This window comes from Struthio camelus, chromosome 17, assembly GCF_040807025.1.
Source record: "Struthio camelus isolate bStrCam1 chromosome 17, bStrCam1.hap1, whole genome shotgun sequence".
NCBI classification, from domain to species: Eukaryota; Metazoa; Chordata; class Aves; order Struthioniformes; family Struthionidae; genus Struthio; species Struthio camelus.
This window is the reverse complement of record NC_090958.1, coordinates 4917734-4938550: the sequence shown is the minus strand read 5'-3', so window position 1 is coordinate 4938550 and position 20817 is coordinate 4917734. Positions and strand designations below refer to the sequence as shown.

The window sequence follows — 20817 nt, the reverse complement described above, 5'->3', positions numbered from 1 at the left end:
GGTACGGTTACATATCGGTGTAAATATATAGTAATTCAAGAGCAGATTATATTTTTCCCTTTTGCTGTAACTGCCCGCTCAATTTGCTTCCCCATATTTAGCTTACGAGTATGTAAAACAAAATGCTTCTAGCACCATTTCAGTTTCTCAGCCACTCATTGATACAAAGTGTTTCTCTTTTCTAGATTTCTAAGGTGCATATTTTTCTAGTTTTACTTTTTCAGTATCCTCTGTCATGTAGTTATATTTCTCTTGTTTTTTTTTCAGTCTGATTTTTCTTCCATCACTTTTCAGCATTGTGGGATGTGTGATGGCTAAATTCCATCTGCCAGCCCACCTGCAAGATGCGTCTGTTGTCCAGTACAGAAGCGTGTGCCTGGACACTGTGCTGTAAACTGCTCCTCAAAGCCTTTGTAGTTTTCTATACAAGGATCACAAACATTTAGGAATGTGAGCTTTCAGCCTTGCGACAGTTCAGACTTTTCAGCTATAAACTGTTATTTTTGCTCTAAAGTAAAGCCATTGGCTTAACAAGCCTTCTCTACAAGTTTTCTTCCCGCTATGAATCAAGACCTTCCTGCTGTTTTAGGTCATGTAAGACTAAATGTCACCTCCAGGTGCTAACCTAGACACTGTTTTGACATGTTGCTTTGCCCTTTTAGGTTGCAGGACAAATTACACAATTCAACCTTTATGAAATTTGTGAATGTGCTACATTTGGTACACTCACAGGCAAGCCCTCTCTCTGAATAGGGATGTCCTGTCATGGGTGAATTGCTTTCTTTTATGATGGAAAGATCTGCCCATGATTTTCAAGGGAAGGTTTTAAAATTTCCTCTCCTGTCCAAATCTTGGTTACCATAATCCAGAGGGTTTTTGTCACAACGAAGTTCCTACTCGCTCCTGCCTTGCCAAGGTAGGTCTCGTAACAGGATCTTTCTTGCCTGTCACTGAGGGCTAAATAATCTACTTTATGCCCTTTCCTGTAAGCTTGAGAATTCTGATCTGTCCTAATTTCACTCCATTTCAGAACGCAGAGGTGTTAGCTAGAGAAGTACAGATAAGTAACGTGGCTAATGCTGAAATGAAATCAGATAGAGTGAGGACACAATAATGAGGTGATTCTCGTAAGTCTTGGACTGTTTTAGAAAACTGTAGTTGAAACGAAGGAAAAACAGGAACTTTCATCTGCGCTTTCATTTCTGCAGGGTTTCCAGGTGCTAGTGGAGACGGAGTGGCTGGATTTTGGCCACAAGTTTGCAGATCGCTGTGGCCATGGTGAGAATTCGGATGACCTAAATGAGCGCTGCCCAGTGTTTTTACAGTGGCTGGACTGCGTCCATCAGCTCCAGAGGCAGTTTCCTTGCTCTTTCGAGTTTAACGAAGCATTCCTTGTGAGTTGCGGCTTGAGAGATTGCTGTTTTATAGAATACTTCTCAACCAGTACGCAGCACTAGCATACTAAGAAGCCCTGAGGGAGTTCTCGTTTTCCCATCTATCTGTGATATGCTGCATTCTGATACAGGAAATGGGAAGACTGTTCAAATATGGCAGACAAAAGTACTTGTATACTTCATGGAACCTGAGGTCTGTGGGCCCTTAAAACAGAGGCAGGATCTTTAAGGACTTCCTTTAAACTTTAAAGAAAGAAAGAAATTGTATGAATTTAATAATCTCTCATAGCAAGTACTGAAATTACTCCTGTATAATACATCCACAGAACGTGAAAAAAATCATAATCACTGCCAGTATAAACTTCCGCCTGCTTTGATCCTGCATCTTAAGTTGAGAAAACTCCTCTGAAAGTAAACCTCCCCCTTACCTTTCCATTCAATTTTTACATTTCCTTTCTGAAAACGTGTAAGATGTACTAGCTGTGGTTTTTTTCTCTTGAAGTGGACAGCTGTCCTATTAGAAATTTGCCTAGGACTGTCAAAAGCAGTTCTCAAGGCCACAAAGCAGGGGTGTGGGTAAATGTCAATCAGTAACTGCAGGACTAGTCATTTGACAAATAAAAGTTTTTATGAAGTATCTGATCCGCTAAAGGATTTAAGCACGTTTATACGATTGTAATTGACTTGAATTACCACTTGCTGGCTCAGCCATGTAACCAAATATATGTCCAGTCATAGTTTAGCTCGGTTAGATGACATGCGTAAGCTTACACTGGCTTCATAGCGGTCTGCTAATCTACAGGAATTATGTGTGAACATACCCTTGGTGTTCTGGCCTTTTTAGAGCAAAACCCCTAATTTATTAAAGTGTTGAAGTACTTGTCTTTTTTTAAACATCTGAATAATCCCGTTAAAGTCCCTGGGACTATTCATACGCTTACAGTTAAGTTCATGTTAAGCTATTTTCTCAGACTGGGACCACAGTATGGAGTGAATAATGATCAATATTGGATGTGCGTGCTGTGTGCCTTTATACCAACATACAGAAATTGATGCTTTTCCCCACCATTTTTTGCCATTCTGCTGCCGCATTAACGTTTTATAACAGGGGTATCATGATTCTCTTCTTTGCCTTCTTTTCCTCCGGGGCTATGAGTTTGGAACAGCAAGAATTTTATACTTGATTATGAACAAATATTCTGCCTTTATATTTTAATTTTTTCTCATTTTTTAAGTTACGGTTTTCAATGATTCCATTATGCTTGGATTCTTTTGCAATTAAGTTTCTAAGAAGGCATATAAAAGTGCTAAGTATATTCGTGTATCACTCTTTAGAAAAGGGATGTATTGTCTTGTGAAGGAAAGATTCATTGCTTCTTAAGCTTGAATGTTAATTCTTACATAAGCTGGTATCTTCTGCCATATAACGGTATTTGTATCGGTCTCTGCAGGTCAAATTGGTGCAGCACACCTATTCTTGCCTCTTTGGTACATTCCTGTGCAACAATGCGAAAGAGAGAGGAGAAAAACACACGCAGGAACGGACCTGTTCTGTCTGGTCTTTGCTGCGGGCAGCAAATAAAGCCTTCAAAAACCTGCTCTACTCCTCCCAGTCTGAATCTGTATGTATCCTTTATTCCACACCACAGCGGGAGAGTCCCTTTAGGGGTTCCCAGGTATAACGTTCTCAGAAGCATGTGCGTTAAGAAAATACCCAAGCTATAGCAGTAGGAAATCATACTGCTTCGCTGTCATCATGAATGCAGTGTAGAGAGACTATAGTTTTCTGAAAATGCCTCAGCTCTCCTCATCAATATTTACCATTGAACAGTCTAGTGAGTCTTATGTTTTACTGGCTCAAGCTTAATCTATGCTATATACTCCACAACCTAAAGTTGTGAGACTAAAATATTCACATAACATTGTTTTCTGTTGACTTTCGCAGAATATCAAGTGCAACCTCAGGAATATCTCTATGCTGGAAACGTATTTTGTGTAACTAAATATTTTGCTTTATTCTTTGTAACACAAAACATTTTTTATGTTTGTCAAATAGACCTTTCTAGAGAACTGAGCTATGTCAGAGAAGTGTCATAAAATTGCCTACAAACCTAGAAACTTTGTCTGTATTAATGTCAAATCTAAACAGAAAATGTCCTGAGGTTATTTAGCATATCTGTGCTTCTCTTCATACTTTCACATTTTCAGCTTGGCTCTTCCACAGTAATAGCTCACTGAAGCTTCTGGGAAGGGGCTCACAGTTATTTTTCTATGTGTATATGATAAAAGAGCATGTAAGGCATTCAGATGGAGATCCGATATGATGGGCATGGCATGATGTGGTGGTGAGCATGCTATGTGAACAGACAGTCAGTCGTCAAATGTCACTATATTTAGGACAGCAAAGCCTTTTATAAATTATTTAAACCCTTTTTGTTTGTAAAGGTACCAGATACTATAAACCTAACTAAGGACTATGCTATGTTTTGGCATATGATAAATGTGGGTTTTAATTGTCCCTTAGATGAAGATTAAAACCTGGCTTAGTAGGAGTTTATATTTACATTTTCATAAAAATAACAAGATTAATTTTATATTCACGTCGGCCCTCTATCCCTATCTGTCTCCTGTGGAGAGCACACATGCAGCCTACGCTCAGTCTGTGCGCAAATCCCATTTGTCGTTGTGGCAAGCACCATCAGAGCCCTTCAAGGCTTTTCAGCCTGACGCCGTCAGGTAGATGTGATGGCTGGAAGCCTGAGACACATTGCAGATAAATACAGCCTGTGGGAACTTTTAAAGCTATGGATGCATCTAAGTTTCTCCTGAGAATACCAGGGAAATACCAGCTTAGAGAGTGCTCCTAAAAGCAGGCAGTGTAGACAGCTAGCTGTTCTGTCCTTGGGGCTGCCCTTACGTGCTGTATCCTGCCAAATAGATGCAGTCTCGGTGACTTGGCTTCTGTTCTCAGTAAATACTACACTGTACTGCACTAAGCCAATTTACATAATTTGTCTGTATGTAGGAGTTTGGGTAATTTTCTATCTTGTATTCATTTCTTCATAGTTTTACTTCGGTGTTTGTAAGGTGCCTCTGCGATGTAGCCACATCTATTATAAAAACACAGTGATTTTAAGAGCGACATCCATCAGACGTAGGCATCCCAGACTCCCTCCCTCTGCTCATCTGGCTGTTTCTCTCCCATCCTCAGCTTTTCCACAAGAAGGTTGTTTGGGAAAACAGTGGAATTGATAGAGTGACCCAAGGTGTTTTTAAAGTGAGACAGAAAGCTTATTCCATAGTCAAGGAATCCTTTTTGAGACCAAACTGCCTGTTCAGCAAAGTATTTCTGCATGTGCTTAATTTTTCATAGACGAGTGCTTCCATTAAAGACTGTGTTAGCTTTGATGAATTGGAGCCTGCAGAAGGAGGTTATTAGTTCAGCTCTCATATGGCATGGTATAATTCAAAGTACAAGGAAATCTCTGCAGCAACAACGGGCCGCTGAATTCTTCAGCAGTTTAAATTGCTCAGAAGTGTTATTAAGGTGTAGATTCGCACAGAACACATTGCAGTAAGTCATTCATGAGAAGTTGAAAGCCAGCATTGTTATGCCTCAGCCTCCTTCTCTGAAAGAAAAGATAATTATATATCCAAGTGTAACTGATTAAAACTGCCATGGCTTATTTAGAGATGTAACAAGGCCTCCCAGCTGCATAGCTGAATAATAAGCCGAGAATACCACAATCGGATTTGAACAACTTTTTACGTTATGGGAAGGAGCAGTTAAAATTTCTTAACATTCTTTGTGTTCTCTTCTCTCAGGTGCTGTATCCAGTGTGCCATGTGCGTAATTTAATGCTCTGGAGTGCTGTTTACCTGCCATGTTCTTCCCCCTCTACACCTGCTGATGACACTTGTGCCCCATACCCTGTTCCAGGCTCCAGCCCTGAAGATCAGCCTCTGGGCAGGTGAGCCTAGAGCCCAGAAATCCAGTCCTGTAAAGTAAGATCAACAGAGAATATTGTGGGATATAAAGAGGAGAATACTTGTTGTGGGAGGGAGGTATTTTTCACAGGCTTATTTGAGGGACTGTTGGACTGACTTATCAGAAAGTGTTCTTACATTGTTTCAATCTTGAAAGCTGTTAGTTTCAGAGGTCCTAGTGTAACAAATGCATTAAAACAGAAAAAAGATTAGCAAACAGAATTAAGTTCTGGATACTGCATAGCCTTGTAAGATTCCTTATATTCTTGTGGCATATATGCGTTCATTTGGTTATCTTGAATTTATTCTGTACGTGACTTCTTCTGTGTTGTGTACCTATTTCTTTGCTTGGCTTTTCTGTAAGATGATCCTGAGCACACACTGAACGGGAGGTGTGACCAGAGTATAAGCATTTGTGCTTTGTGGTAAAGGGATTTATTCTGGGAATGTTTGAAGTCTGGTTGAACATATTTTCATGATGGCAAACAAAGAAAGTCCTGAAGCAGCTTTGCACTGCAGATGGTCAAAATGTGCTCCTAGATAATACTTTACAAAACCCCACTAGTTAGCAGATTGCTACTGCCCTAATTTGGGGAGGGGGGGTTGGGGATTTTTTAAACCATGGTAACTAAACATTTTAAAAAATCCTCTACCTTTGGATTCTGATTATTTTTATCTTTTCAGGTTACCAAAGACAAGATCATTTGACAATCTGACGACAGCCTGTGATAGCAGCGTGCCTACAACCAATCGACGTAGTAGTGATCCTAGCTTAAATGAAAAGTGGCAAGAGCACCGTAGGTCTCTGGAGCTGAGCAGCCTTGGTAACCCAGGGGATGATCCGTTTGACGGAGACAGCCTGAGCAAACAAGGCAGGGCTCCAGTTGGAGCGGAACTTTCTGTTGCAGCTGGAGTGGCAGAGGGACAGATGGAGAACATTTTGCAAGAGGCCACTAAAGATGATGTTGGTCTGGAGGAGCACGTAAGGGGTAGCCTAGAGACAGTAGCTAAAGAGGATGAGATTGCGCTGGATAAGGAGAACAGAGCTGAAAATCTATATGGGTATGCCAGTGACCTCTGTGAAAAGATGGAGATGGATAAAGGTGTTGTAATGAACAATCCAGTGTCCAATCCACATCCGGTTTCACTAGGTGCTTCTGAGCTTAAAGGACAACAGGACGAGCATACTGATCTCATTAACACTACCCAGAAGTTACCTCAGGTGAAAGGACTACAGACCGCTCCTTTGGAGAGTTTTGTAAATAGAGATGCTCCAAAGAATGCGGAGGAAGATGTTAGCAAGCTTGAAGGAGAAACAGAGGGTCTGTATAATACACCACAGGCCAGCCTTCCATTACCTCTCACAATCCAACACGAGGCAAGAACACCTAACATTGAAAGTTCTACTGAAACCTTAACAGAGAATGAAACAAAGCAAGAGCTGATTCCTAAAGGTCTTTGCCATAGACCTCATTTGATCGACAACAGTGCTGATGAACTTTCTCCAACTATTGAAAATAGGCCAGAGGGGGAAAACATGCTAGAGCCGCAAAAACTGGGAACAAAAGTAAATAGGACTTCTAGTAGCAGCAGAACACACATCCCAATGCCTTCCCCTTGTGCCTTGCCTTTAGCTGAATGTAAAGATGAAATTGTGTGTAACGGAGAGCTGGAGCCTGAGAACAAGGTGACAGAGAAGCCTATGGGGTTTAGAATTACCCAGAAATATCCTGCGACAAATGGCCATTGTGTGAACGGAGAGGACAGTAGGCTCAAAGCTTCTCTGAGTCGGCAGATCTCTACAGCTAGCTGTAGTTCTGCTCAGTTTCACTTGAGGAACTTGCACCAAAAATGGATGTCTAGTCATCTTGGGAAGCAGCACACAGCTAGCAGCCCAGACCAACCTGCCAGAAGTCACCTGGATGATGACGGGATGCCTGTCTACACCGATGTTATCCAACAGCGCCTGCGCCAGATAGAAACTGGGCATCAGCAAGAAGTGGAGACTTTGAAGAAACAAGTGCAAGAGCTGAAGAGCCGGTTGGAGAGCCAGTTCCTGAATAGCTCCTTGCGTCTCAATGGTGATTATGGAGATGACGTGGTAAGTGAGAGGGTAATTGAGCCACTGCTGAAAACCATGGGCCAGTTAGTCAAGTTCCAGATCTCACCATAATGTCAGCTCTTAGTTCATTGGTCAGGCAGTGATTTTTGGGGCATACCAGCTTTTATAAAAGTCTCAAGGTTATTCCAAAAATGGCAAACGGCTGATTGAATACATGGCAAATGGCAATTAATGATGATTAATATTTTCACTGTATTTCAGTTTGACCATTAATATAGCAAAGGTTTATTTTAGGATACACGTTTTGCCGTAAACTTGCACATACTTGGATGTCTTGTGGAATAAGGCCAATGAGGGTGTCTAAAAGTGCTTGTTTCATTGTTGTATTCATGCAAGGGCAAGCTTATTTTTCTGAAGATGTGTACGTGTCATTTAGAGGGACAGGAAGATGGGACTGATCCTTTGGTGCTTTGCACGCTCAGGGAAAGAAAGTCATAGCAGTGGCTGCTCTGTTAGCTCAGACAGTCAAGTTCAAGCCACCCCCTTTGCAGACAGATGGCCTGCTCAGGGCTTGTTAGTAACTTAACTTGGGGTAACTTAAGAGCTTTTGTGACAGCCCTATGTCAACGTGGGTTTTTGTGTTTGTCTGTTTGTTTTTGCAAAGTAAGAATTTTAGCAGTGTTTTAAACCATCTTTGTGCTTTTCCTACTTTGGAAGTGTTCAAAGTTGTCAAAGTAGAGATTAAGTTTGAGGCATGGTTCAAATACAGTATGCTTTCTATAGCATGATTACATGATGTGTAGTTGTGGCTGCAAAAGAAATTTAAAACTTAAAAACGAAGTAAGTGTAATTCCAAGTACAAGATCTCAACAGCTAGCAAGTTTTCTATGTCTCATTGTGTTGGATGAATTTTTAAGTTGCCTTAAATGCTCTCCCCTACCTACCTTTGCCTAATTTCTCCTCTTCTTTCGACTAATAAATAATCAAACTTCAAAAGAAATATAGTCACTGGCCTTACACTGTTGCTTGTATGTAACACTGATTCAGAGAACAAGAAGAAGAGTCTCTTGTTCTTCAGAGGCCTTTGACCACAAAGCAGTTAGGTAGATTGCTGCAAAACTTGTTTTTCCAAAGGCTCAACATTTTTAAGTAAAAGAAGAGAAGAAGGGAAAGCTACTTGAGGAAACAGGCAGGCACAGGAGAAGGAAAGGGACATGAAGAGTCCCTTAGGAGAATTCTTCAGAGTTTGCATCTGCCTGTGTGTCCGAACAGCAGACCATTGGCCTGTAGGTCCTGAGCTTGCCTGATACTTAACAAAAATTTCCTTTTCCTACCTGCACGTTATAATGTGTTCCATATGCCAGCAAAGTTGAAAAAAAATACGCTTCCAACTTTTGTTTATGTTTCTGCTAATTTGTTTAGAAGTGGCAGAGGTGCTGGATAGTCGCAGGTACGTTTGTTGAGAGAGATTCAGGGGCTTCTTGGCTGTGCAAGTTAGAGGTAACAACGCTAGCATTTGTTAAGTGCTCATTTTGGGCGTCCGTTTCAGCTGAGCATCATTGAAATTCGCTGCGACTTCTCTCACTGCAGGAGCTTGAATTCCGTGGAGAAATGTGGTGCTTTGGCTTAATTTATTATACTTCCATTTTTTAAGGGCCGTCACAGATTGTAGTGCAGGGCGGGGAGTGAGATCACTGTGTCCTTCAGAAAATTCCACTAACTGTTTTTAAGAATCTGATCTTTATCTTCTATTTCTGCCTCAGCTTGGGAGTAACAGGGTTTTCTTCCATAACTCCCAAGGTGCCAATTCCCAGGATTGGCACCAGGAAACATAGCAAGAATTCTCAAACTTTTCACGTATTTAAGGGCTAGCTGAGTTTTGTTTAGGTCGGTTAAAATACAGTTCTGCGTGGCTAGACTCTATCGAGGACGCATGATTCCCCCCCAAACTACCTATGGAAAATTTGGCTCAGATTCTTAGTTTTCCGTGTGTATTTTTGGCTGGTAGCTTTCTAGAACTTTTGCAGACAACAGGATGTATGTGTTACTAGCATTAGTTTTGAAAGTGAAACAACCTTGGAAAGGAAATGAAACTCTGAAATTGGAGCCACAGGGAGCAGTTTTTAGGTTCCCACTGTAAATCACCCAGTATGTTGCTAGAACTTCATGATAACCAGGCAAAAATAGATTTTAAATCCATTCCACCTTATATCATCCTGTCATCAGAGGGTCAAAAAATGACCTGTTTTCTTGCAGTTCGCCAGTGCACAAACCGCTTTGACTGGTGGTGGCATTTGTAGTTCCTTTCAAAATGCAATTCTTGCCTTTGCCACCACGTGTACTGTACATAGGCCGGTGGTTGTGACATAAACCCTTCCAGGACAAATATAGGCTGCTCTTTCCTAGCAGGAGATACCCTTTTCCCTCCCCCTCACGGTTGTCCGGTTTTTATTTGTATGGAAGTAGGACTATGGGATAGTTCTGTTCAGCTGTGTTTGTTTGCCAACAGACTTCTATACCCGACTCGGAAAGCAATCTGGATCAGAACTGCTTGTCTCGCTGCAGCACAGAGATTTTCTCTGAAGCCAGCTGGGAACAGGTGGATAAACAGGACACAGAGGTACAGACTAAATCCCTGCAAATCTCTCATTCTTTCCTTCCAGTAGGAGGGGACGTTCATAATTCAAATTATATTACATCCTTTGGTCATACGCCAGTTCTTGTGATCTGTCTCCCTTGCATTCGCTTGTCTCTCCTACGTTGAATATCAGTACCTGTGCCTATGAGCCCTCTGCTATCAACTGTCTGTGTATGAACTCTCTTTGGAAAGCTGTGGCAGGGATGAATAGCTAAAGGAGCCTTACAGGGACACACGCTTTGCAAATATTCCTGGCTTGGATACTTTTGAAAGACAGAAAGAAAGCAGGGAATTGGGCTTTGTGACTTTGTTTCTGTTTGTCTGAGGGGAAATTAGTGTATCAGTTTTCAAGGGGAAGGTTTCTCTGTTCTCTTGCTTTCACCATTGCAACACTGAATTTGTGCTCTTAAAACAGAACAAACACTTTCCTCATGCTGCTTTGCTTTGACTTTGTGAGCTCAAATGAGACAGTTTTGTTTTTAAATTAAGTGATCTCTCCTTGATAAAACTTGTCTTTGTCTTTTATTTCTCCCAGGTGACACGATGGCTTCCAGACCACCTCGCTGCACACTGCTACGGCTGTGAGAGTACGTTCTGGCTTGCCAGCAGGAAGCACCACTGCAGGTAACCTGTGTGTCAGTAGAGGATAGAAGGGGCTATCGGCTAACAGGGAGGCAAGGTCAGGGCTTGAATTGTCACTTCTCCTGCTTTTATACTAGGAAAGGGTTTTCTTTTGACATGTAGTTCCTTTGTCAAGGAAGGATGTCAAACTAAGAATTTCAGAGCATGGGGAGCATGTATGCTCCTGATGCGAATAAAGGAACCAAGAGCTCTGGGAAAACAGAACAGTTTCTCCTGTTATGTTTCAGTACATTCAGAGTATATATTTCAAAAGCCATATTTGGTATCTGCTCCACACTGGCCGAAACATATCCAGTCTTTTCCCCTCAAAGTGAATTTGGAGGCAGTTTGATGTTTACAGACACAGCTTTTAAAGTGGGTATAAATAATAAAAAATACTGGTTTGTCATCTTTGCATTCAATACTGCAAATATGTGAATAGCGTCTTTTTTCTATTATTGGTTGAAAAACTGCTCCTTTCTTTCTCTAACCATTCTTCCCTTTTCATTAAATTACTTTTGTAAGAGAATCTGAAAGAGCTACACCTACATGAAATAAAAGCTGATGGATTATTCTTTGCAAAATATATCACTCTCAGAGGCCACAATAAATAATGCTGGTAGCAGGCGCTTAATGAAGGACAGGCGGTAGTTGCTTTTTGATGAGAACATATTCTAGTTTAAGACAGAGAATCTGATTTTGAAGTTACATTTTCAAATAAAACCCTATTCCTGAATTCTGAACATGACAAAATGATTACAAGGACTATCATTTAAACAAATGGCAGTTATCCCATTCTGATGCTCTGTTGCTTTTTGAAGTTGTAGGCAATAAAAGGAGCTTTCTTGGTTTGTGTCCGTTTTATATTTTGCTCCATTTAGTCATCTTGTAAAGATAAACAAACCCAGGGAAGAATAAACAAAAGTTGAATGGTTTTGATTTTTCCAAGTTTCATGTCCAGTGGGTTTTGTGCAAATTTATTTAACTATGTCTTATGGCTTCAGATGAAAAATAAAATTAAGCATACAATATACATCTGAAGGACTTTGTAAGAGTTCAGATGATGTTTTCCTTTGTCCTTTTTCTAGTGGGTTTGTTTATTCAGTTATCCATTGTGAGGTGTATCCCATTCAGCATCGTCACCCTGCCTCCCCGCTTCCTTACGCTGGCATTTAGCATCTATATGTAAATTTTCTAGGTCCAGGCTCTGGAGAACCCCTCGTGCACAGGGACACCGCCAACACCATGAGCAGTTAAAATTGTTTCAGGGTTTCAAGTTTTGTTGCAAATTTCCCTTAAGTGTCTTTGTTTCTTTGTCTTTCAAATGTCTAACCTGGGTTCAACAGACTCTCCTTATTAAGCTGTGATTTTTTTTTATGATAGAGCCCAATAAGGAATAGTGTCCTATACAACAAGAAAACCAAACATTTTTATAGTTTACGTTCTCAGAAAGCCTAGTGACTCGTGGAAGTCTACTCACCATCTTATCTGAGAGTGAAAATGAGTTGAAAACTACATACTCTTTTAAGGCCTTGAGCAGGATAAAAATATCCAGCTTCCTTCATTGCCACTATTTGCTTCTTTTGCTAGTTCCCCTCTGAGCTCTCTCTCCCCTCCTTGCAGGGACATTGAACGTGTTGATCAAATCTGGTGAGCATTTACAACAGCCTCTGTCTGCTGTCTGTCTGCGTTTTCTTGGTAACTTCTCCAAACTAACTTGGTCTATTCCCCTTCTTTATTTTTCACTTGCCTAGAAATCACTAGCAATGAGTTGTGGGTGGATAGCACAATCTGTTGGGTGTTTAGATTCGAATGGCTCTAAACAGGCCTCTCCTAAAAGGCATTTAGGCCTTGGCTTTTGGTAGCTTGAACTATGATGTGGGTAACACTAACGCTCACTATCAGTAAATCATTTGAGTAACAGAGAATGCTTCACTGCTAACCAAAAAGAGATTAGCCTTCAAGTTTAGCCATGATGCATTTATTTTCCCTTTTTGCCTTAATTGTGGGAAAAGTTCACGTGTTATCCAACAATTCTACAACAGCTGTGCAGTGTATTGACAAAAAATCACCACTGATTTTTAGGAGTGAAAATACTGTGGCAGTAATGCAAAGCTGACAAAAGAGGGATAGATATCCGTGATTTAGTAAGAAGTACTGGTGTCAGGATTTCAGCTTCCCAAGTGAAGCAGAGGTCCACCAGGATAGAAAGAATTGAGTTGTTCAGAGCTTTCTGAAGCTAGTGGGAGAACAGTTATCAAACACTGCTCTCTCTCACACAGCAATAAAACAAGAAAGAAAACAGGCATGTGTTAGCAAGCTGGTGAGCTACAACAAGCAAGTATTTGTTTTAAGTTCTCAGGTTGTTTTTGACCTCGTCTGTCAACAGTAAGCTTCTGCTGGATGATCATTCTTTCAGCAGCAGAGATGTGGGATGACTGAACTGCTTTTCTGCAGGGCTTTTCTATATAACACCTCATTGAACTGTTTTCACTCCTGCTGTTTTTTCTGATAGCAATTTCTAACAGAGTCCTTAAGAAGACTTCAAAACCACTGCAAAAAGGCTAGCTGTTGTGAATCTCCTAGTGCTAGGGCTGTAGCTTTGAAACTAGGAGTTGCTATGCAGACCTGAGAAAATTAGCCCACTGAAGTGAGAAATGGGATTTCTCTTTGCTGACTCTCTCTCCATCAGTGACCAGCATCTGGAAATCTTGTCTCTTGGCAATGAAGGATTAATCAGAGCTGCTGGATGTAGGCAGCATTTTGTGTCTGTCAGTCTCTTGGCAGTAGCAAAGCTTTTCCAGCATAAAATGATAATGGTGCAAAATCCTGATGCCAAAGAGTTAATGAAAAGGGCATCAGGCATGGAGGTAAACTTGAAAAATTCAGGTCCCTGAAGTGCTGTTCTGAACTCTTCATAAAAATTGATGAGTTTTGGAGGACAGGGCACTGCAGTGTTCATCAGACTAGCTTGATCAGCAGCAGGTTTTGAGGGGGGCTGCAAGAAGAGAACATAATTATTTTCAAGATTTAAATCTTATCCTTGGCTCCTGTGAGGTGCATGTGCCAGCGTGCCTCCACCAACTGACATCTGACAAGAATGCATATGAGACTGCTCACCCTGCCGCAGCATTATTGCCGTTTCTAAGCATGAAATACCTGGCTGCCCATCTCATGGCTTTGCATGATCCTTGTTGACGCTCTGTTTACTCTATGCAGAAGTGTGGGACTGCTGGAAACACTGCAAAAGAGACTGTATTGTTGGGGCAACAGAAGGATTGCACCTACCAAAACTGTTTTTTTTTTTTCCATCTGTCCCATGCTTAAACCTTCCAACAGTTCACTTGAAAGAAACAGAAGAAAATGTCTCTGTGCTGATGTTTACTGACACACACTTTTAGAAGAGTGAAGGAACACTTTTACCTTCTTCCAGGACTGCAGTTTCCAATATGCCTTTAATGCAAAGCTTGAAAAGTGATGTGAACAGAGGCCAGAACACACGATTCCCCACATCCAGGAGTACCCACTCCTTACGGAGGAAGACTCCTTGACTGCTGTCTCTCTTTCAGCCTTACGCCCACAAGACAGCAGTGACAATACTGAGTAGCACTATGCCTGAGGTCCTGTATAGTACATGGGAGATGGTTTAGCCCTGTTTCACTGACGGGGAAGTTCCCTCCAGTTTGACACAAGCCAATGCCCGTGCAGATGGGCAGTCACTGTAGAGAGGTTTAATGAACCGTAATTCTGTGTCGGAGTTTGCTTCGTACACCCTTCTGGTGTCCATACCCTATAACTCTACCTCAGTTTTAGAAGCAAGTAACACAAGGTACAGACTGGGGCGGGAAGATTGTCTTTGCATGCCGTCTGTTGTTTAGCGAGTAATAACGGCAGTCTTCAGGATGACCCCTTCACAACACCTATGAGTAGTGTAATTTTAGAAGTTGAGTAACATCATCAAACTGCTGCTAATTTTTTTTTTTTTCATTTCTCCTCTGTTCCTGATCGAAGGAATTGTGGAAATGTGTTTTGCTCCAGTTGCTGTAACCAGAAGGTGCCAGTTCCTAGTCAACAGCTCTTTGAACCCAGCAGAGTCTGCAAATTGTGCTACAGCAGCTTGCACCCGAGTAGTTCCAGCCTTGATCTTGAACTGGATAAACCCATCACTGCCACATCAAACTAAAGCTCCAGCCTAGAAGAAACAGGGGAACAGCCGTGTTGACTCTTCCCCAGACAGACACGCACAGTCTTGGTGGGAGGAGACTGGGAGGACTGAAGAAGCCGTGCACTTTGGAGTTTGGGGCATGGAACACTGCTCGGCGGGACAGAAATCTAGGATGAACCACTGGATTGTGGAATTCTCTGTTTCCAGCTATTCCCCCTCTCCTTTCTGTCCTGTTTGTGTGCATGCGTGCATGTGTGCGTGTGGGTGGATGTGTGCGTGGCGCGCGCGTGTGTGTATATATATAATAATATATATATGTATGTTTGTTTGCTGGAAGATTGTGAAGTGGGAAGGGAGCTGGCACCAGAACCAGATCCCTGTAGGTCCCACTGTTGAACTGTGTTGCAGACAAACTATTTTACGGAGGAAAGGAGAAGAGGGGAATCAGTCCAGAGCCGGTGTGCAAAGTGTGAATACCTATAGCATCAATGCTAGTGCTTTCAATCACTCCTGTTACTTCCAAACAAGAAACTGCTGTTTGGGAACCTGTTGCTGCTAGAAGAAATGGGAAACTCTTTCCCAAGAGAGCACTCTCCCTCTCTGTTCTTGAGAGTGGGCTTAGTTATCCTCACTGCGTGAAGGGGAAATCAATCACAGATTTCCATACTCAGCGGCTCTGTATTTACATATATAATCTACGTGTTTTATTGCCATAAGCCCTGTTAGCTGTGGCTCTCAGTGGAAACAGCTGGACAACTTTGGCTAAGGAAAGTGCGCGTTTGTTTGAGAGAGGTGAGAAGAAGGGGATTGAACAGGCTGCCGAGCTGAGATTGGTTTTACACTGGCGCCTCTTTCTGAAGTTCTGTAAATGCAATTCATTATTTAAAAACAAGTGGGAAAGTAGACGACCTTAGACTGCTATCCTTGCCCCATCTGTCGGATGGTTTACTCAGAATGCAGAGCTACTTTTGGAGCGGTGCGCTTGTCGTGGTTCATACAGATTGTCGTACTATTGATTAGACTCGCACTTTAATGAGACTATCCAAAGCAACTAAAGAACAACTGTGCTGTGCTGGTATTTTAACTAGGCTCAGTCCCTGAGAAGTGCACTGACGTTTGCAGTACTCCTGGGATGTTTCCTCCTTTTTCAGTCTATATTCAGTATACTCCAGATAGGAAAATCCTGCCTGAGGATTAGAGACCTAAAAAAAGATCATCATGGATTCCTCTTCTTCCTTCTGTCCCCGTCTGAGTCAGCTTATAAAGTCGCTTCATTAAAGTGTTAACCGTCTTGAATATATGTTTCTAAATGAGAGCGTTAGGTACTCATCCCCTTTTCCTTGTGGTAGAGCTTGTTTCGTGCAATCTGACAAGGAAGAAACGTGTATGATAACACCCTGCTTCACAATTTATTGCCGAGACAAAGTTACGACTTCTCTTGTGATATTCTCAAGATCAAAGAATCCCGCTGGAGTATTCGAAAGTTTCAAATACAAGAGCTCAAAAAAAAATCTAACAAGTATTGGGAAAGGAGTGCTTCCCTTCAGTGGAACGTCAGGATTATATAATCCAAGGTGTGTATCATACAGAGAAAGCCATCTTAGAATATTTGTTCGATCGGATGGGGAAAGAAGTGTCCGGGTAATTTATTTTTGATGTTTAAACTTCCCACACCCTTTGGGAGGATCATTACACTGCTGCAGTGTAAGCTGAAGATTTACAAGACAAACATGAATGTCCAGGAGGCTGGTTTAGCATAGCGGCCTGTGTCCTTATGGGAAGGGGATCTGGTAATGAAGCATCTTGGGATCTTCCCTGGTACATGTTTTGAAACGTTTTCAAATCATCAGGAGGGAAAAGCAAAGAAAAAGACAGGGTCTGCGGTCGGAGTTGTAGCTGTAAGTATTTCTTCCTAAAACAAGTGCAGTAAATATCTGGAATAGAAGTTTAGGCATTACTGTTTCAGGTAAAACAGAGGAAGGTGGAACAGGAAAAGGATGATATGCAGCTCCTGTCTCTCTGGCTTTTCCACTGAGGTGGGTGATTAGAAGATTGATTTTAGGGGACATGGTATAGTTCTACACACTAACATTGTGTGGTTTTGTGGTGCAAATAGACAGTCAAAAATAAGTCTAAGATTCTGCAGTTCCTAATGACAGGTGCCAAGAGGGTATGATACGGGTTTTTTGGGTCTGTGATGTACAGTGTGAATAAACGCTTGCAGCTCTTAGTCTTTTTTGGATCAACGAAGCACTTTTTTATTAATATTATTTTTCTTTGTATGTAAAGGAGGAACCAGTATCTCTCAATAGCTGTATATATAACCCTTCTCTCCTAAAGAGAGTAAAGTGCTCCTATATTTTTCATTTTTGTCAAAGCAAGAAGTAAATACTTTAGGATTGTTAAATATATAAATAAAAGTGAATAAAGTTTAGAATTTTGCATGGGAGCATTTGCTAACACACTTTCTAATTTTTTATTTTTCTTTCCTGTCCTTGATAGGGGATATATTTGAGGTTCAGCAGAAACACCAAGGCCTTTGAAAAAGGAGGCTGCAGCAGTCCTCCTGTTGCTTTCTTTTCCACTGTGTGTCTTTGCAAGGAACAACAAACTGTTGCTCCTAAACTTAGAAGAAAAAATATTAAGCTTGGTTTTCCCGGTGCAACAATCCCGGGGAGGAGGAAAAGACACAAACCACAGGCGCCGTCAGGTACTGGCCTGTACAATCAGTACAGTTTTCTTTGAGGCTGGAGAGCTGTATGAGAATCTAACCTTCCTTGGTACCTCATTTTTCTTCTTCCCCTTACCTGACCATCATATTTCAAAGCTTGATCCAATGATGTTAGCCCAAGTGCAGAAGTGGCCCAGGTCAGCAGGGAATTCACCCCGGCTTTCAGTGAAGTTTGGGAAAGGAAGCTCTACGTTTCCCATCCGCTGCAGTGAGCAAGCACTGGCATTCATTGCAGCGACAGTGTGGTGGGAAGATCAGAGTTTAGTTCTCATTGGCACACTTTCTGCCTTATTCTCAATGCTGGATGGTGGAGCCATGGCTCTTTGGGAACAAACCAAACTCACTCAGGTTGAATATCTTTTAATCTTTTCCCAGAAGGCGGAAAACTCAACTGCTGTTTGTCCTGCAAAAGTCTCCTGCACAAGGGTCCGATTATTCTCATTTTCTTAGGACTGCTTGCTCGTTTCAGCAGCCTGCTGCGTGCACGTCCATCACCTAAGCTCATCCTCTTTCAGTCGTTTCTTTTCTTACATATTTTAAGTCGAGAGAAAGGATTTGTCATGAATTCTCTGGGGGACTGAAGAGCTCCTTGAGCATCTCTGAGTTATTTTAGGACAGGCCTGTTCTAATCACAAAATGTGGTGCACAGTTGCTTTATCATCTTAACGTATTTATTTAATCAAATAATACTGCAGTTTTTGGGCAGAGCAGTGATCACAGCTGGTAGTAGTATTTACAGCTTCAAGAATAAAATAAAAAGCATATATAATGATGTTGTGCACTGTTAAGAACATGCAAGGGAACAGCAGGTTTTCAATTATACACCAGAATCTGATTTTATATAGCTCCTTTCATACCTGAGTTACTTCTAAGTGCTTTTTCAGTAACTCATTACTCTGTAGTGCAGTGGCTATAGACTTTCTGTGCACACCATTACTCACAGCCCTGGACATTCGCACTTAATTCTTGGATGTTCTCTGGAAACCACTGAGCGAAGCCCCAGGATTCTCTCGTGCTGTTGTCGGAAGGAGTCCGAGAACTTTTAATTTCCACAGAGTGTAAGGCTGTGATTGTGCAGGTCTTCAAATCAAGAGCATCCACCCTTCCGACGGTCTAGTAGTTCTGCTAGAGGAGCACACGACTGACGCTGTGTAGAAATTCACTTCCCGGCAATCAGCTTTTCCTAATGAGCAGCCTTTCCTCTTCTCTTTGCTCTTGAACAGCATGTGAGTCCAGAAGGACAGCGTTACCATAACATGCAGCTTTTGTGCTGTCTTACATGCCGTGATTTTCTTAAGCTGATCTCCTTGTGCAAAGGCAATTTGTACAGCTTATCGAGAGTCTCAGAAACATTATTAGTGGCTGAGGGAAAAAGACAATCTTTGAGAACCGAAAGCCCCTCTTGTCCTCAGGTAGGACAACGCAACCCCAACCACTCCTTGCTGGTGGAAATGGCCCATTGCCGCCGTATATTGGAACAGGAATCGTTAAGAGGCAAGCATCGTTGTAGGGCTGGACACCAATTAGTTGATCAGCGCTTACGCTTAGGTGAGGTATGGTGGTGGCAATATGTACGATGGAAAAAAAACAAGGTTCTTTATCTGGTGGTGAAGGGGAAGAAGGTGTCAAGAACCACTTTGCTGAGCAGGAAAGACTGTCCCTGTGGGGTAATGTCCAAGCTGGGAGAGATTTTGAACTACTGTTCTGAAGTATGTTATGAGGCTGCAAAGGGCAACAACTGTGTGCAAAAAAAGCTGAGCTGATAGAGAGGTCATTTAATTGAAAAGGGGCATACAGCTATTTTATGATTATTCTATACTTGCCCCTCTAGTAGATCTTGATTTATTCCTGGATATCAGTCCGAGCAATTGAGAGAACTCACCAGCGTCCGAATCAGGTAAAAGGCAGTGTTATTCTAGGCTGTCCTGGAGGGAGATGCAGAAAAGCAGATGCCGACACTGCTAAATGAAGGCCGGTTCTGCAACGTGTGTTCACGTGCAGGATCCAGATCAGGGTTTGTGTAGCCTTTAGAGTTAGATTCCTCAGTTAGACTCCATGGCTTGGCATCACTCAGAAACTGTTTAGCGATTACTTTTCTGAGTAAAAAGGAAAAGCAGCAATTTAGGCTCTTTTTTGAGTCAAGTGAGGAATGTGAGTGAACGCAGCTTTTGTTCATACAGCGCTCGCAGAACGGTGTATTTATAGCTGTGCTGCTAGGAATTATGTTTGCTCCTGGTTGGGTTTTTTTTTCTTTAGAGGACAGTCTGGTGAGTCTCCTGTGGGGCGTTCAGTACCTTTGCAGACAAACATACCGCTGAAGGAGCACATCAGGTCTGACGAGACAGCCAAAATCTAGCCCAGGGAGCATGAAATTTCTGGTTTGCACTTTTTTAACTATTCAACTCAGTTCTTTGTCGAAGTGGGAATCCACCAGCATGAGAGCAAGGGAATAGAAGCAGAAGTGTAAGATTTGAATACAGCCACGTCTGTACAAACATTGTCTGTCTTACTGTCCATATACTAAAGCGACATCCCGTTTCCTGGGCAGAGGAATAATAAACTTCCATCCTTTCATTTTACACTCGTAATACAGGCATTGGAGCTCGGAGTGTTGCATTTCGCGATTTAAGATTACCATACTCTTTGGACTTTCAAATTTTTTAAATGCTGCTAAAGTTTTATCTTACTATTTAACAAATATGTTTTTTAAAACGATTTCCCATAGTTATGTTATTAAATGATTTTTATCTTGCAGTGGCAACCAGTGATGCATTTGATTGTACATTTTTTTGGTGGAATTTGTATTAAAATGACATCTGAAGTCTTGATTAATTACTTCAAGAACATTAAATGTTTTAAAACATGCAAACCTATGAGAGCAGAGAGCTGTTTAGCAGCAGTATAAACTGTTAGACCCTAGTGCTTCTTTGTTTGTAACAGCATTTATTCTGCTGTAGCCTCAGAGTGAATCTTTAGATCTTAATAAATTTGTCATTTTCCTACACAGTGACCATTTTACAGTCCCTTGTGTTTTGTGTTTCGGTTCATTTGCAGGCCTCCCAGTTTGTGGGGTTTATTTTTAGGCAAATCATAGCTTGTATATTAGGAAAAAGTAATTCCAGTGTTTAAAAAAAAAAAAAAAAAAAGGTGTGTCTAAAACTTACAGCAAGAGGTGCTGTGAAAGCCCAAACTGACAGCGAGCCTGGACGGCATCACTCT

The 20817-nt window shown here is 41.6% G+C and overlaps 1 protein-coding gene across 13 annotated transcripts in view; it reads left to right on the top strand.

Annotated features, from left to right (window-relative positions):
- Positions 1 to 20608, top strand: part of MTMR3 (myotubularin related protein 3) — an 88313-nt gene extending 67705 nt beyond the window's left edge. For 11 of the 13 annotated variants that reach the window (XM_068911861.1, XM_068911872.1, XM_068911862.1 and 8 more), the window contains 7 exons: positions 1209 to 1394; positions 2846 to 3016; positions 5220 to 5365; positions 6066 to 7482; positions 9953 to 10063; positions 10617 to 10705; positions 14714 to 20608. In XM_068911861.1, coding sequence (XP_068767962.1) covers positions 1209 to 1394; positions 2846 to 3016; positions 5220 to 5365; positions 6066 to 7482; positions 9953 to 10063; positions 10617 to 10705; positions 14714 to 14885 — 2292 coding nt within the window. In that variant the 3' untranslated portion in view covers positions 14886 to 20608. The other 2 variants (XM_068911874.1, XM_068911873.1) reach the window with 2 other exon arrangements.
- Positions 20609 to 20817: the final 209 nt, after the last annotated feature.